The sequence below is a fragment of the Schistocerca cancellata genome, chromosome 6 (assembly GCF_023864275.1).
Source record: "Schistocerca cancellata isolate TAMUIC-IGC-003103 chromosome 6, iqSchCanc2.1, whole genome shotgun sequence".
Taxonomy (NCBI): domain Eukaryota; kingdom Metazoa; phylum Arthropoda; class Insecta; order Orthoptera; family Acrididae; genus Schistocerca; species Schistocerca cancellata.
In genome coordinates this window covers 299,675,809-299,694,902 of record NC_064631.1, presented here as the reverse complement: position 1 = coordinate 299,694,902, position 19,094 = coordinate 299,675,809, and the positions used below count along the sequence as shown (strand labels likewise).

Genomic DNA, 19,094 nt, shown 5'->3' with positions numbered 1-19,094 from the left:
AAATTTAGAACATACATACATACACACACACTCACACATATGCAACTCACTATGTGTGTGTGTGTGTGTGTGTGTGTGTGTGTGTGTTTTACTCTAGCTTGTCAAAGGATAACTTCAGCTAGCAAGTTTTCTTTCTTTTGTGTGTCCCTATTGACAACTCTTCTATGTGTATTTTATAGAAAAGAGGCAAATGATTTATATTTCCATTACCCTTATTCCATGTAAAACACCGTGAATCCTCACAAGAAGACCAGCTGCTGGTGATCCACTGTGGACATTCTTCAAGTCCACACTGCTGAGTGAGAGGAGGTGTTGGTAGACCAGCATCTTCACAGAGATTGCCTTGCACATTCTGAGTGTTGTTATTAAGTCGCACCATACAATGTGCAGTTCTTGTCTGTAAATAATTGAAACGAAGAAAGATATAAAAAAGTCAAATGGAATCAAACCTGTATCATAACATCTATGGCAACAAACAAAATACCGATATAGGCACTGATTTTGTGAAATAAAATACAGATCGCTGAACAGAGGAGTAACAAAATACCAACCACATATTAGCAATATGACCCTGTTTTGTAAGAACCTAATTCAAAGGACCTACAGAAACTATAAAAAAATTGTTGTTATGGACTCTGGTTTTGACAATGCAGTTTTTATCAGCTTACGTTTCTTGATATTACATGTCTAAAATAAGTGATTTTCATAACATATTCATTTCTGCGGGCCACTAATGGGAACACTAATGACTTTTTGACACTTGTTGGGCAGCCACATAAATGACACTTTGTATATGATCAGAGTATGGGAAACTTTATGGTGGCTTTCACATCTACTCATCAAGCAACACACAGAAGCCATTGAGCTGCAGACAGTTCCATTGCAATGGGTGGCTGCTGTGCCATGTGGGGTGATAGTGGCTCAGCAGTCATTGTTACCTTTACATCTTTCAGGCACACTATGACATGGCAGAGTCTCTGAGACAACTACAGTGTGTAGATAAGTTCATTCATTCCATTTTTGTTTCCTGCGCTACCCTGTAGGTTTTTTTAGTTTCTTGCCATAGATTGACACATGGTTTGGAAATAAAAACCAAGTGATTAATTTCTTTATCGGAAGATTTATGACAAAACTCTGGACAATGACGAGGGAATGATTCATATGAAAATTGGATAGCTTTATATATTGAAGAATTTGAATCGATCATTTCAAGAGATGGATGATGATGTCAGTAATGAATACAGTAAGTCCATTGACTTAAAAATGTTTTACTGTAACATTTTCTAAAAGATGTTTACATTAAATGTAGTATTAACTATCTTTCAAAAGATTTTATTTTAAACATCCATCAATTTATGACAGAGCCAGTAATCTAATATTATGTTCCTTTCATTATTTGCTGCAATTTCTCTAATCATTCAAAAGTACTGGAAAAATTTTTCCTGATTTCTATGGACATCTTGACATATGATAGGAAATACACCACACTTGTTCCTTTTTACAGTGATTGAGAATCCACTGGGTTATGTACCTTTTTCTTCTTTTTAAATGAACATAAACTAAAACCCACACCAGCATTTGTTCATGTTCCATTTGACTGGAACTGTTCTAAGGAGATAAAAAAAAAATGAAATGCAGGGAACAATGACCAAAGCCCCATGTCTGCCTGTGCACAACAGCAGGTCAATAAATATGAAATTCCCACAACAGTATGCTGTGAACATGTCATATGGACAGCTTCTCAGCAAGTGAACTTGTGATAATGCAGTAGCTGGTTCAAACTTTGCTGATGAAAGAAATTATCATAACAAATTTTTAACTGGTAGAGGCAAAAGAGGTGTTGTACAATTTGTAACCTCCAGATCAGTGTCCAGGTAATATCACAAATCTCTCATGAAGTGAGACCGAGACCCATGAGAAGGACAGCCTGTGGTGTGTACGTCACAGCATGTGACACTGCAGCTGCCTCCATTGGGAAGTGAGTAACTATTTCAGAAGACTTTAATAATTCTTGACTGCACTTTTAAATGCATGCAAGCCCTCGACACCACACAACAAAGTTAATACCTTTAGCAGGTACCTTTCAATTAAATATTGATTTCCTATGGGCCTTGCACAGAGCTGAGTGCTCGCAAACTGTGGCAGACAAGCCAACTAGTGTGACATCACAAGTTCGTTGCAGGGTCCATGTATTTTTTTTAGTTCTGAGTGAGACTCTGTGACACCACTGAAGTCAATGAGTGCATCTGATGAGTGTGTTAAGTTTGATAATCTCCTATGTGTTATTGAAAAGGTGTAGACTATAAACAAGAATGAGGTTTTAACTTGCCCTTCTTTTCTCTCATTCTCACCAATGACACACACTCTTCGCACTCACCTACATCAGTTATTAGTAATTAGGACACAACCATTTCACTTCATGATGTACCAATATGTGAGAAGATAGAATAGAATCTCTGCTCTCGGGTGGCTAAACTTTCAACTTCCCCAGAAAATTTTCAGAGTTTAAGCAGGGAAAATGAAAAAGGATTTATTTATTTCACATATTTATAATATTTGATACAGAGGACTGCATCTAATTATATGCAGATATATTATATATGAAATTATTACATCTGCAAAGGCTTTGCATGAAATTGTGATATGCCACTGCAACTATCTAAATAAGGATGAGTGTGAAGACTTTTTAAGCCATTAAAAAAAAAAAAAAATTATTTGTACACACACACAAACACACACACACACACACACACACACACACACACACACACACAAAATGTAAATCTGAATATAGACTATGTGCAACACTTTCACAACTAACCACAAGTTTGTTTAAAGGAAATATAATAATTAAAATAAAATATTAATGGAAAAAGAAAATTTCCAACAACATGGATAACAGAAATGAGAAAAGAACTAAACATCATCACAGAATAAAAAGGAGAGAGAGAGAGAAAGAGAGAGAGAGAGAGAGAGAGAGAGAGAGAGAGAGAGAGAGATTGAAATCTTACATATGAGTAGTTGCAGTTGTTAAGATTTAAGTCAGTTTGAATGTGGTGTTATAGTCGGCGCATGGGTGATGGGACACAGCACCGCCAAGGTAGTGATGAAGTGGGGATTTTCCCATATGACCATTTCATGAATGTACCGTAAATATCAGGAATCCGGTAAAGCATCAAATCTCTGACATCGCTGTGGCCAGAAAAAGATCCTGCAAGTATGGAACTGACAAAGACTGAAGAGCATCATTCAATATCACAGAAGTGCAACCCTTCCACAAATTGCTGCAGATTTCAATGCTGGACCATCAACAAATATGAGCATGTGAACCATTCAAAAAACATCATTGATTAGGGCTTTTGGAGTCAAACGCCCACTCGTATACCCTCGATGACTGCACGACACAAAGCCTTACATCTCAGCTGGGACCATCAACGGTGACATTGGATGGTTGATGACTGCAAACATGTTACCTGGTCAGACAAGTCTCATTTCAAATTGTATCGAGCAGATGGACGTGTACGGGTATGGAGATAACCTCATGAACCCATGGAACCTGCATGTCAGCAGGGGACTGTTCAAGCTGGTGGAGGCTCTGTATTGGCATAGGGCATGTGCAGTTGGAGTGATATGGGGCCCGTCATACGTCTAGATATAACTCTGACAGGTGACATGTATGTTCGCATCCATTCATGTCCATTCTGCATTCCGACAGACTTTGGCAATTTCAGCAGGACAATGTGATACCCTACACGTCCAGAATTGCTACAGAGAGGCTCCAGGAACAATCTTCTGAGTTTAAACACTTCCGCTGGCCACCAAACACCCCAGACATGAACATTGTTTAACATATTTGTGATGCCTTGCAATGTGCTGTTCAGAAGAGATCTCCACCCCCTCGTACTCCTACTGATTTATGGACAGCTCTGCAGGATTCATGGTGTCAGTTCCTTCCAGTACTACTTCAGCCATTAGTTGAGTCATTGCCATGTTGTGTTGCGGCACTTCTGTATGCTCGTGGGGGCCCTGCAAGATATTAGACAGGAGTACCATTTTCTTTGGCTCTTCAGTGTACATAAAAGGAGTTGTTTTTGTTGTGGTCTTCGGCCCAGAGACTGGTTTGATGCAGCTGTCCATGCTACTCTATCCTGCGCAAGTTTCTTCATCTCCCAGTACTTACTGCAACCTACATCCTTCTGAATCTGCTTAGTGCCTTCATCTCTTGGTCTCCTTCTACAATTTTTACCTCCAAGCTGCCCCCCCCCCCCCCCCCCAAATACTAAATTGATGATCCCTTGATGCCTCACAGCATGTCCTACCAACTTATCCCTTCTTCTAGTCAAGTTGTGCCACAAATTCCTCTTCTCCCCATTCTATTCAGTACCTTATCATTGGTTATGTGATCTACCCATCTAATCTTCAGCATTCTTCTGTAGCACCACATTTTGAAAGCTTCTATTCTCTTCTTGTCTAAACTATTTATTGTCCTTGTTTCACTTCCATACATGGCTATACTCCATACAAATACTTTCAGAAGAGACTTCCCGACACTTGAATCTATATATACTAAATGTTAACAATTTTCTCTTCTGCAGTTTATATCCTCTCCACTTCGACCATCGTCAGTTATTTTGCTCCCCAAATAGCAAAACTCATCTAATACTCTGAGTGTCTCATTTCCTAATCTAATTCCCTCAGCATCACCTGATTTAATTCAACTTCATTCCATTATCCTCGTTTTGCTTTTGATGAGGTTCATCTTATATCCTCCTTTCAAGACACTGTCCATTCCGTTCAACTGCTCTTCCAGGTCCTTTCCTGTCTCTGACAGAATTACAATGTCACCGGCAAACCTCAAAGCTTTTATTTCTTCTCCCTGGACTTTAATTGCTACTGGAAATTTTTCTTTTGTTTTCTTTACTGCTTGCTCAATATATAGATTAAATAACATTGGGGATAGGCTATAACCCTGTCTCAGCCCTTCCCAACCCCTGCTTCCCTTTCATGCCCCTCAACTCTTACAACTGCCATCTGGTCTCTGTACAAATTGTAAACAGCCTTTCGCTCCCTGTATTTGACCCCTGCCACCTTCAGAATTTGAAAGAGAGTATTCCAGTCAACACTGTCAAAAGCTTTCTCTAAGTCTACAAATGCTATAAATTTAGGTTTGTGTTTCCTTAATCTATCTTCTAAGATAAGTCATAGGTTCAGTATTGCCTCAGGTGTTCCAACATTTCTACAGGATCCAAATTAATCTTTCCCCAAGGTCAGCTTCTACTAGTTTTTCCATTCATCTGTAAAGAATTCGTCTTAGTGTTTTGCAGCCTTGACTTATTAAACTGATAGTTGGGTAATTTTCACACCTGTGAATACCTGCTTTCCTTGTGGATTGGAATTATTACATTCTTCTTGAAGTCTGAGGGTATTTCGCCTGTTTCAGACATGTCGCTCACCAGATGGTAGAGTTTTGTGATGGCTGGCTCTCCCAAGGCTATCAGTAGTTCTAATGGAATGTTGTCTACTCCCGGGGCCTTGTTTCGACTTAGGTCTTTTAGCACTCTATCAAACTCTTCGCACAGTGTCATATCTTCCATTTCATCTTCATCTACGTCCTCTTCCAGATGCATAATATTGCCCTCAAGTACATCGCCCTTACATAGACTCTCTATATACTCCTGCCACCTTTCTGCCTTCCCTTCTTTGATTAGAACTGGTTTCATACATGTGGTTCTCTTTCTCCAAAGGTCTCTTTAATTTGCGTGTAGGCAGTATCTATCTTACCCTTAGTGATATATACCTCTACATCCTTACATTTGTCCTCTAGCCATCCCTGCTTAGCATTTTGCATTTCCTGTTCATCTCATTTTTGAGACATTTGTATTCCTTTTTACCTGCTTCATTTACTGCATTTTTATATTTTCTCCTTTCATCAATTAAATTTAATATCTCTTGTGTTACAAAGAGTATGGCCATCAGTACAAGACGCAGACTGTCCAACATTAAAATAGGACAATCTACCATCAGCCAAGTAAGTGCATTTAAATATCTTGGAAGCACAATAACTGATGGCTTGAGATGTCACCAGGTGGTGAAAACTCAAATTTCCATAGCAAAGGAGGCATTCAACAGAAAGAGAAGACTCTTGTGTGGCAAATTAGATAAAGGTCTAAGGAAAAGGTTTGGCAAATGTTTTGTGTGGAGCGTGGCACTGTATGGGGCAAGATTTAAGTGAGTTTGAACATTGTGTCATAGTTGCTCACGAGCAATGGACATAGCATCTCCAAGGTACAAGGTACAAGTTGTACTAAACTAAAATTTTTATATGATGTCAGAGTTTCAGAGCATTTGGTTATGCATGGAAATCCTTATTCTACACTTGCACCTACTGTCAAATGGAACAGAAAGAATCTGTTCAGTTTAGCTTCAAAATGTAATCAGTCATTTGTCATCTAAGATCTTCCTTTCTCTTGTATTGTAACTGATCTTATGCTGTAGTTTTTTTCTGTGGTACATTCTAGCATGTCATCATATTTCTCTGTTACTCAAATTACTGTGCAATGTACAGATATCTTACTTTTTCTTTTATGCCATCTGGCTCAATGGATCATGCTCTGCTCTGCTAAAAGTTTCTTTTCCATTGTCTTTTATCCATCACTGTCATCTGCCATTCATCCTCCCAGGGGTCTCCTACCTGTCATGATGCAATCCTGGAGCTCCTGTGGACATCTGTCATGTTCCATCTGAACCAATGTCCAGCCCACTGTAGTCACTTACGTCTTATGATTTCTGCTATATTGGCTTCTTGGCACAGTTTGTCTAGTACACGGTTGTGTCTCTTATTTATCCTCTCTTTAGCTTACTGCTAATTAGTCTACATATTTAATTATTACATGTTCTCTGAAGCAAAAATGTTTGATTTTCAAAGATGCAGATTATTTGTTTATAGTATTGGCCAACTGGTGTGATGTGGCAGCTCAGTGGGTGTCAGATTACAAATTCAAAGGTCTGAGGTTCAGTCCCTGTTTGGTCCTAATATTGTTTCCATAACTTATCACTTTCTCTAGCAATAATTTATATACATAAAAAATTTTGAGTTGCACCATAATTTGGAGTCACTGTAGATCTCCATAACTGGCTGGGTAAGTCAGTTCGAAGGTTGCAAGGGCAAACCATATCCAGCAGAACAATACCTAGTTAAACACTATGAAGTTCAAAACCTACTACCAGGTTGGTAACAACTTCACTATTTATGCCACAACATACTACCTTATACCTACATAAATATGGCGTGCTTGTTTTCCAGTTACCTGAAAGCCACCGCCTCCACAAGTCTGTGAACATTTGGACCACTCAGTTATCATCCAGTCAAACTTAAGGTTTTCAGCACTTCCTGTAACAAGTTTTACAATATTAATAAAGGAACCCTATCTTCATACATATCAGTTAAATGGAGAACAGTTACAATATCACACACAATTCATACTCATAAGAAAGAGGAGTTACCTCTAAAGAATGAACATACAAATCAATAGACGTAACCAGGTACAATAGTATATTGTTTTTGTGCTGCATATGCACAGAAGCAAGAGGTATTCCTCTCGATATGTACCAGTTATATATTTTAATGTAAAATGATGCTGGAAACCTAAGACACATCCTTGAAAAAGGCCAAATGTCAAAATTGGTCAATCATATAGACAAAAAAATAATAATGCAGCCTACCTTGACCATGTTTTCACTCACAAAACACATTGAGGCTGTGAACTCCCACAGAAATAATTTTTTAAAAATATTTCACAGGTTAGAGTACAATGAAGTAACTTAGAAATGGTTCAAATGGCTCTAAGCACTCTGGGACTTAACATCTGAGGTCATCAGTCCCCTAGAACTCAGAACTCCTTAAACCTAACATACGTAAGGACATCACACACATCCATGCCCGAGGCAGGATTCGAACCTGCGACCATAGCAGCAGCGCTGTTCTGGACTAAGTGCCTAGAACCACTCGGCCACAGCGGCCGCCTAACTTTGAAATATATGGAAGATCAGTAAGAACATGAAACAAACTATATTCCTGCTTAATTTAATCCACTGTAGATATGGTTGAACACCATGAATGTCAGTGCAAAGTCAGTACAGTTTCTTGAAATGTTAACTGGTAACTATTTTGTTTTAGGATATTTTTATTAATGAAATCATTATCAATTTCAAATTTGTCAGCATTCATTCTTTTACTTTATTGTATTTAATTATTTTGTATCAGGACTCACATTGTAACAAACATATGTGCAACTGTTTGATCATGAAACATCAACAAAGTTAATTACAGAACGTGATTCTCAGTTAAGTAACATATTAAGCTATCTGTGTAACCATATATCTAAAAACAAAGATGATGAGACTTACCAAACAAAAGTGCTGGCAGGTCGATAGACACACAAACAAACACAAACATACAAACAAAATTCAAGCTTTCGCAACAAACGGTTGCTTCATCAGGAAAGAGGGAAGGAGAGGGAAAGACGAAAGGATGTGGGTTTTAAGGGAGAGGGTAAGGAGTCATTCCAATCCCGGGAGTGGAAAGATTTACCTTAGGGGGAAAAAAGGACAGGAATACACTCGCACACACACACACACACACACACACACACACACACACACACACATATCCATCCGCACATACACAGACACAAGCAGACATTTGTAAAGGCCTTTACAAATGCCAGTAGACTTCAAAAGAACTAGAATTGTACTGAGAGGCACTGTCTGCAGAAGATCTGTCAGTCATCAACGTAAAGAGAGAATTAAATGTGATATAAACAAAAACTGAGCCTAAGGCAAACTGCTCCTAGGCTGCCCCATGGGGCATTGGCACTGTGTAGCACCCATTGGCTCACTCACAGGCTGGTGTCGAATGGGTAGACCACCTGCCAGGCAGCTCCATTGGACATGTTCTGCTCATGTGCTAGCCACTTGGCCATTCACAGTTGTGGGCTCCCATCCACTGTAGTACTTTTGCTTACACTATAGCACAGCTGCCTGACTGCCCGCATATCAGCTACGTGCCCACCTGTGCCCATGGGACCCTGCCTGCCCACCAGGAAGCATGTGAGCTGGTACACCCTAGTTTAAGTGCAAAGTTTATAAATATGAATAAGTTGTTGAGGAATAAATGCTTAGATAAAGACAGTTTACACTTAAGTAGATTAAGATCCAAAACTCTTAGTACAATGTTTGCTGATACATGGAAAATTCAAAATAGTAGGAACAACATACAAGGAAGGATAGGTATGATTAACAATGTTTAGTAACAAAAATGGTAAAATGAAAATACTACCTATGAAAAAGTATGCTTGAAATCATAAATAAGAAAGGAAGTCTCCACAATATGCACTGGAATATTAACGGTCAAGTACTGACTTTGCAAACGAAAGTTATAAAGTTGATGAGCCACAAATTATTGATTACAAACACAAAATGTTAAACTTATTTGTCTCAATGAACATTGGTTTACAGATAATAAAATAACATAATATTAAAATTCATAATAAAACTGAAAATTTCGAATCAGCCAACAGCTTTTGCAAATAAAAGATATCATATGGAGACTCATGTACACTTCTACATTCCAATTTAAAACAAGAAATAAGAAATGATTTTGATTATTTTAATGAATAGTATATATATGAGAGCTGCTGTGTCAAGTTAAGGGTCCTAAACACCATAGCAGTTTCTATTTACTGTGTATCAGAGCTTCTAGTCAGATTTCAGTGCCTTGATCAAATTTCGCAATAAATAAAAAAGGAAAAAAAGTTGTAAAATTTTCTGAATTCATTATTAATATTATAGTTAATAACAATGATAAATCCAAATTCAATGAAATAATAAAATCACTTTGTTTTCAAAGTAAACATCACTGAACCCAATACAGTAAATGCGCAGTGTCCTTTATGTTTGAATATGATTATTAACTTTGCCTGGATTTAAGAACTTCTGAACACTCTGCATGTTTCATATAAGTACCAAAAAGTAACACAGAAATTTCATTAACAAAAGCCATATGCAAAAGAAACATAAATGAAAAATGCAACTATATTTAGTAATAAGTTAAGGGAGGTAAATGGTCTATTGACAGGACTCATTCAAGCAGAGGTAACTATGAGAAATTTCTAAGTAGCTTTCTTAAAATGATCAATGAAACGTTTCTGCTTAGAACCATATGCAACAAAATATCTAGCAGATTTGAAAGGATAATCCAAGGTATAAAAATTTCTAGTGCCAGAAAAAGTAAATGCCATGACAAACTAAAATAAAAGAAAAACAGGCATTTTACTGTATATATTAGATGTCTAAAGAAAGTTGAAGAGGCCGCAAAAGACAATACATTCATTTTAATAAATAAAAGTAAGACAAAGACAGTGTGGTTGATTATCAAATCAAGAGATAGGCATTAGAGTTAGCAGTCATCAAATCAGAGGATTAAACTAGATGATAGCTTCATTGTAAATGGATTCCATTCCAGTCCTGTCACAGGTTATCCTACCCTATCAGGGGCTGGACCAACTGTGAAAACATCTATGACATGTACCAGCTCTTCTGCAATCATTGCACAGTTTTTTTATATTGATAAGACTACCAACCATCTATCCACCAGGATGAACAGCCACAGCCAAACTCTGGCCAAGAGCAAAGTAGACCACATTGTGGCACAACACACAGCTGAACATAAAATGCTTGATTTCAGTGGCTGCTTCACTACCTGAGCCATCTGGATCCTCTCCCCCACCACCAGCTTTTCTGAACTGCACAGGTGAGAGGTATCTTTACAATGCATTCTCCACACTTATAATTATCCAGGTTTCAATCAATGATAACATACTATCACCACACCCTCCATCCAACAGTTTCCACCCCCTCTGTCCTATCACCTCCTCCCCACTCTCAACTCCCACCCTCTTTGTTTGCCACCCTCCGCCAATGCACTTGCCCATATTTTCCCACTCGCCTCCTTTTTCTGCCAAAGTTGGTGGTCATATGTGTGTGAGGTGTACTTGCTTGTGTGTATGAATGGTGTGTGTTTCTCTTTTTCTAATGAATCTGTGGCCAAAAGCTTTGTGCAAGTGTCTTTTAATTGTGCCTGTCTGCAATTTAATGTGTCATCTTTATGGTAAGTAGTAATCTATTTTTTCCTACATTGTTGATATTCATACCTGGAGTTTCTGTTGATTAAAGTTAATTCAGTGATAGGCCAATAGCATTTTAGTTTTGTTTTTTTCCAAATATGTATTTCTTGTTGTAGATATTTTTTGTAAAATCAAACTTTTTCCATTTTAATAACTTCTACATCCATTTCAAACATTTCTAGTCCATTCTGCCACATACAGTAGTTTGTCGATGGTATTTAAATTTATTGACTTGCTCTATTCTACCTTTGTGGTTTTATGTAAATTTTGAGCCAGTACTATTCATTATTTTTTCCAAAAGATTAATTTGATTTGTTTTTTTTATCCTCTAGTACGCATTAAAAATAATAAATACTACAAATGTGGAAATGATTGTTTTTACCTCTTCCTAAGACAACTGCTGGACCAAATTCATCTTCGTACATGTCTTCATCTGGTTTGCCATATTTCACAATGGGTATTGAATCACTGACAGTGCGATGTCCTCTTGAGTTGCTGAAGGTCTGAAATAGCCAAAGTGTCTGTGCTCTTTGTTATTGTGCAAGTTCACAAAGACATAGCATCAGAAATTCTTGACAGGCAAAATAAGTATTAAAACACAATATTGTAAACTGTCATAAAATGAAGTGAAAATTAACTTAATCAGGTCAAAACAAAATAAGAATACTAAAATAATATCTGCTAAACAGAGTAATACAGAAAAAAATTTGGGATGGTGCAGGATGTTGAACAGTGATACTACCTCAACTTTTGTAACAGGTAATGAAAATGAACTTCGTACCCAAGATTACTAGGTTTTTAATGTAGAATGGTATTATCAGAAAAAAACAAATTATTTCAATTGGAAAGTGATGACTGTATAAGAAATCTATTAACCAGCCATAATGCAGAAGTAAATGGGAAGGTGCAGATGCCACCTGTCAGGATATTTATTAATTTAGGATGGAATCATTGCAGCCTCTGTACAAGCCATTTTAACAGAGAATGTTATTGTAGGCACACACAATATACCGGAGGCTGTATGCGCTGTATGTAGCAATCCTGCATTATTCCAACAACTGTGAATTTGAAGTCACAATCCTTGCAAGGTGGAGCATATGCTCATTTCATTTTTCTTTATGTGTCTTCTAGTTTCATTGCTCCCTTAGTTGATCAGTTAGGACGAACATCTGATTTGCATTTTGTGGTTCTTGTCTTCTAGTAAATGTGGTAAATTGTAAATAATTTGCTAAATCCATAAATTACAAGAGTAACTGAATTAATTGACATACATAAAACCAAATCTTGTCTGTTTACTTCAGCCAAGGTAAAAACATTGTTTATAACAGAAGATACAAACATGAAGTGAGATTTTTAAGCATACAGCATGACAAGTGATAGTAGCAGTGCAGAAAATATTTGTCTATACAGGTGTTTCTCTTTATAAGGCAAGGAAATTTCTATCCAACATTGAAAGAATGAGAACAGACAAATGCTAGTCACACTCGGTTACACACCAACTATGTCTACATCAAACAGTGACAGATAATATATTTCTAATCATAACATAAGAAAAAAGAACTAATTGAAAGATTTAGAGTAGGTACTGCCAAAGTGCCAAAATGAAAGCTTTCAGACCAACATAGAGATGAAGCAAAGGAAAGAAACAACACCCATCAGCTCTTAAGCACACAATGAAGTGAGGAACATGCTTTTAGTCGATAAAAGTTTATCAAGAAATTTTCTGGAGTCAAAATAAGTAAGAATGCCTTGGTAAATAATCCTCCATATATCATTATTCAGATGTCAAGGGAATTTGTTTTAGCTGTTTGTGTAAGACTTTCTATTACGTAGGTTCAAAATAACTAATAAACTACAAAACTTACCATGTTTTTTCATTACAAAAGAAAAGTATTTTCTGCAGAACAAAAACTACTAATGAAATTTCAATTACGAAATAATTTATATGCTTGTTTAAAGCTAGTTTTGGTATCCCCTCCAACAGGCATACATGTGGCTGCACATGAGCTGGTGTGGACCTCGAGACAAGAGTGGGGTGCATTGCTATAATAGACAGACACACAGAGCATAGTATGGGCAGAACCACTACCCAGTTGTTTACTTGCCAGTGGAAATGGGCCGGGTCAGTCAGTTCTTACACTGAAATCGATTAACACGGACCTGGCTTTCACATTTGCCGTGTTCTTGGTTCCACACAGTACTTGTTTTGTTCATTTGCACTTGTTGCATTTTGTGCTTCTCTCCATTCCAGTCTCTACACAGCATTCAGACTCTCTGCTTGCCAGTAGACTGATCTGTACATCGAGTTTTTTCCTCTCCATAGGTTAAATTCCGCAACTTCTGTGTGGCACACACACTGTGGGAGTAGTGACATTTGTGCCAATAGGATGATTTCCACAGCATTGTCACACCTGTGGAGGTAGAAAACTGGCAACAGAGGACATTCTTATGTGTGCAATGTTTAATTTTTTTTGTTTAATGTTAATTTGTGGTCACCATGGACCCAACATTTTTGCAATACTGGTGAAACAGTTGTGCCTCCAAAAGCAATGACAACTGCAGCAGGAGCAGATGCAAAAGCTGCTCAAACAGAATGCAGAACTGATCTGCTCTCATACAGTGCTGGTGGTGGGCTGGGCATCTGTCGTGAAGCCTTCTCCCCTGCTGACTCTGATGCCGCTTGTGATACATCTACGGAAAGGTTGAAGAGTTACTTGTGCTGGTGAGGCGTGTCATCAGTCCAGCTGGTAAAGCCTCCTTGTTACTGTCCAGCAGTGTGGAATTGTACAAAATTATACAAAATTTGAAGCCCTCTATTGAACGTGAGAAACTTAACCCTGAGGGCCTCTGTCAGTTGCTCACTCAGTACTTGGGGCATCAAACCCATGTGGTCATGACTGCAGTTCAACCAGTACTGGAAGTGCCCCAGATTGTATGTGCCTTGGATCACTGCCCACAAGATCTCTCATGCAAGTGTTAGTTTTGGTGTGCCTTATGTGCTTGTATGCAGACTCACTCATTAGGAACATAATCGTTTCCATAGCATCTGACTCTGAGGCCCCTTCTAGGACTTTGGCCTTGTCCGACACTTTTTTAGCTAAAGTTGCCCAGATTGACAATTCACTTGAACTTATGGCATCATCAAAGGATGTACTTTCTGGCAACTGGTGAAGGTAGATATGTGCAGTAAACAACCCCTGGTGGGCCATGTGGTTGGCTAGGTGACCTTGCCATCTGCTCAGCTGCCATGTGGCGATGCTGATGCTGTTGACAGTTTTAATGCAATAATGTCAACAGTGCTGCCAGTCTTTGCCTGTGGCGAGCTCAGAAGGTACAAATAAATCGAAGAGTCATGTGAACGATGTTATTCAGGTTTTCAGCATCACTGTCCTTCCGCATCTGTTTCCACTCAAAGGGCACAAAGGCAGTGCTACCCTACTCATCATTTGGCGCATATCAGACAGGACTGCCTCTAGATGTCGTGTAGAATATGCTGAGAAACAGACAATTTGGCATCAGTTTGTGACAGTTGGCATGCTGCCTGGTTATCAGAGGCCCCAGTGTTTTCCATGGTGTGAAGACTGTCTCTGATGCCCTAGCAAATTCTGCTAACATTGGTGATGGGTGGGCAACCAACTGAGTTACAGGTAGACCCGGAGGCAATGGTCAGCCTAATTAACTTAGACACATACAGACTCTTTGGCTACCGTGCACTGTAACAGCCATTATATCAACAAGTATTTTATAACAAGAAGCTTATTCTATGTCTCAGAATGTTATAAGGCTGTGGAAAGGCAACTTACGTTATTAGTGGCAAATTCACTATTGACAGATTTCTGGATTCCAGATAGTTCACAAGGTCCACTTAGCGTACCAATTGGTTGCCTTCAAGATTTGGACTCTTTAATACAGTCATACGATCAGGTGTTTGAGAATACCTTGGGGCAGACTGAAGATTTTGAGGCCTACGTCTCCTATAAGCCATCAGCGATACATAAATTTTGTCACACCAGCCTAATTTCAATGCTGATTTGCATTGTTGACAGAAACTTGGCATCATTTCTCCTATTTTGTATAGTCAGTGGGCCACCCCTCTGGTGGTGATTCAGAAGCCAGTTGGCAACTTGTGCTTTGTGGCAATTTTAAACAGACAGTTAAACATGCAGTGTGTCATGGGCTCATTTCCACATCTGAAGGTGATGGTGAAATTGTCAGGGGCCAGTATTTTTCATGCGTCAACTTGAGCGAAGCATACATTCAGTTTCGATTTGACACCACTTCTCATCATTTCTTAGTGCTCAACACCCCCTTTGGCATTTGAGATTAATCTGCCTCTGGAATTTATCAGAGATATTTGAAGCATTTGATTAAGGACACTCCCTGTCGTGTAAACTACTTTGATGACACCTGGGCTCCACATGAGAGGGAACTCTGCAGGCAGTTTCCCAAGTGCTTCTGGTGAATAGCCTTCATTTAAAATTGGAAAAACATAATTTGTTTGCACCACAGGTGCATTTTTTGGAACATGTGCTTAGCAAAGATGGCCTCACCCCTACAGATGAGCATGTCAAAACCATCATCAATACGCTGGTGCCCAAGAACTTGAAAGAGCTCCAGACCTTTTTGGGCAAGATTTCTTATTATGCTGAGTTCATTTCCCAGTCCACACACACCTGCCATCTTAAGTGACTTCCTCAAAAGGGCATCAAATTTGTGTGGTCCATGCACTATCAATAAGCTTTTCAGTCCCTCAAGCAGTGGTTGTGCCCCATTTCATATTTGGCCTCTTTTATGCCAGGTAAGCTGACAACCATGGCCACCAATGCATCCCAGTAAATCTACATATACACACAGATGTTGCGAGCCAGCATATGGTGTAAGGCAGATGGTATCATGTACCACTACTGAACACTTCCTTCCCTGTTCCACTACCAAATATAGTGAGGGAAAAATGACTATCTATAATCTCTGTATGAGCCCTGATTTGCCTCATCATATCTTTGTAATCCTTATGCAAAATCTATGTTGGTGGCAGTAGAATCATTCTCCAGTCTGCCTCAAATGCTGATTCTCTAAATTTCCTGAACAGTACCTCACAAAAAGAATGTTGTCGTAACTGCAGGGATTCCCATTTGAGTTTACAAAGCTTGTCCATAATACTTGCTGGCTAATCAAACTTACCCATAACAAACCTAGCAGCACTCCTCTAAATTGCTCTGATGTCTTCCTTTAATGTCACCACATGGGATACTGGTGTGGGCCTATTGCATCAGAAACCAGCTAGCACCAAGCAGCCCATCGCTTATGCACTGAAGACACTTTCAGCAGTGCAAAGTAACTAAATGTTCACAGGTTGAAAAGATGTGCTGGGTGTCATTTAAGGGATTAAAAAATTTCATGTTTTTCTGTATGGAGCAAAGTTCCAACTCATCATCAACTACAAGCCACTGACTTCATTATTCCCCCTCATTCCAAGCTACTGGATAGGACAGCTCTCCATTAGCAGAGCTTGGTACTCTTTCTCAGTAATTATTGCTATGACATTGATAATGCACCACACAGCACACTACTGCATATGCACTATAATGTTACCAACAGCATCCAGTCTGGAGCTCAATAAACAGGATGATCTCATTTTTACACTGGATGATGCCTTACAGTAGATGGTGTTGTATTTTCCTTTAACAGCAAGCGAGCTCGCAGCTGTCATGGCTGCTGATCTGCTTTTACAGAAAACCATTTCAGCAGTCCAGATGGGATGGCCTGAGAACACTCCTTTGGGAGAGGCTTTGGTGTGCCATAAGTGGGGGGAAGGGGGAGACATTCCTTTCTCAAAGAAAATCCAAAATTGAAAGTAAGAGACCTGGGGCTAGATGAATTTGTGCACCATGTCACTTGGACTCGTCATACATGTGATTTCAAACAAAAAAGCCACAGGACACTATTTGCTTTGAAGTATATATTGTCTATACTCTATTTTATGCTTCCTTATTTTAAAAAAAACTACATCATCATTATACACTGCTTAATGAAGGTGGTAAAATTAACTTTTTTCATGCAAGACTCATTCCAAGTGAGGTGCAGCAAAGGAAGAAATGGAATGTGAAGAAACTTTTTGCCTTGTGGCTGTATAGGAGGCTGTGAGTGCTGGAGTTGAATAAGTGCCAAGGGTACTTCATCATAATGCAAATAGTCGCCTTTTTATATGTTTTAAGAAGACAATTCAGCCAGAAACAAAGTGACATATTTATCAACTGAACCTCAAATGTTAAAGTTACATGAACAAATCTTAGCATTTATTTTTTTGTGGGTGTAGTGACATGCAAAGTGCAGTGTTTTAAAGCAATTTTTATTTTAACAAATGTAGTAAAGGCTGAATAAATCAAGTAAACATTGTTTCATGTGAGGCTAGTTGTTGTTCACAGAAGGAAGTACCATACTATAAAATATTTAAATGCTTTAGATTCTTCTTGGAGCATCTCACCACACAGTTTACTTTTGTGCTAAATCCAAAGAACAAACATAATGACTGAAAGTCAAATAACTTTTAATTCTTTACAAGAAGGGAATCATTATAATAAATTTTTCACAAACACAGTCAAAAACAAAACCAGTGCAGTTACTGATGTAGATAACATCACAGAAGATTTAAGTACAAGGCAATCAGTGAGTAACATCACTGTGACCTGCAGAGGACTTAACTTTCTTGAGCAACCAGATTACAAACTCCATTGCTCTATCTGATCACTCTAATTACTGAAGGACTCATAAAGATATTCTGCAGAAATATCCCTGTGGAGATGCAGTCCATGAAGTTGCTAAGACACAAATGTACATGGATAAAGCTAGGACTTCCTAAAAATTCAAACTCTCAGGTAGGCTGAAGCAAAATAATTAGGCCTCTCAGGCTTACCTGTTATGACCGACATTATATAATTACTGCACAAGGGAAAGAGCTGTTCACATATGAAAATGTGGGATTATTTTGCTGCAGGATGTCAGTTCTATGATATGTTTGAATCATAAAATACTATAAGGAACACAGTGATTAATCTCCCAGTTACACATTTGAAATTGTGTGTTAACAACATATAATAAATTTCTTTCTTTACTATTTCTTCCTTCAGACAGTATTGAATTTGTAATATCATACCAGAATTCATTCAACTTCACAAATCAGTAAAATTACAGTCTTGTTTTATTCCTTATTATGATTGAATAAATATTGAATTATGCTTTTGCTTTGTTTTTCTTGAATAATCTTGCTCAAATTGTGTCTGTTTTCATTCCTTTGCACTTATCTCCCGCAGTATCTGTGAAAGTTCTTCTATAAGTGGAATTGATGACCCAGTACAGTATTCTTAGTGTACCTTTGAACTCTGACATCATATTATGTGGAATGCTAATGTTTAAAAACTACTTCAGTGACTACTAACTCTGTGTTTTTTCTGGTTCTACAACTTTTTATAAAGCTTTATTATTAAAGCTGTGTTTCTGTACATGCTGTGTTACCATTTTTCCCTCAAAATTTTAGAGCAAGTGTTCAGCATTATCATTTTAGCTTCACAAAATTAATATCTCTTGTGGTTATAATAAAGATGAAAAGTGTTTATCTATCATGAAAAAAGGTACAAAACATTATCCTAGTAAAATTTTAGTGTCTCACCTGTAAATTAGAAAGTAGATGCTGGAAGTGTGGCATAGGACGTGCACTTCCGGAACTTAAATGAGGAACTGTTCCCTCAAAAGTGTCTGGCATTTGAGTAGAAGAAACAGCGGATAGTGTTACTGAGTCACCACCACGCAATACAGTAGTTGCTCTAAATTCTTCCTGACCACAAGAATAAAACATAATTATACATAATATAGACAGCAACAGCCTGCCATAGCTACTAGAAGAATCAAACATGA

At 38.2% G+C, this 19,094-nt stretch overlaps 1 protein-coding gene across 1 annotated transcript in view; it reads right to left on the bottom strand.

Moving 5' to 3' along the window:
* Positions 1 to 19,094, bottom strand: part of LOC126191540 (protein madd-4-like) — a 502,815-nt gene that overhangs the window by 37,710 nt on the left and 446,011 nt on the right. The window contains exons 18-21 of the mRNA XM_049932445.1: positions 18,850 to 19,014; positions 11,566 to 11,686; positions 7,308 to 7,390; positions 211 to 397 (exon numbers count right to left, since the gene is read on the bottom strand). Of these exons, the coding sequence (XP_049788402.1) occupies positions 211 to 397; positions 7,308 to 7,390; positions 11,566 to 11,686; positions 18,850 to 19,014 (556 nt within the window). The remainder of the gene's footprint in view (positions 1 to 210; positions 398 to 7,307; positions 7,391 to 11,565; positions 11,687 to 18,849; positions 19,015 to 19,094) is intronic.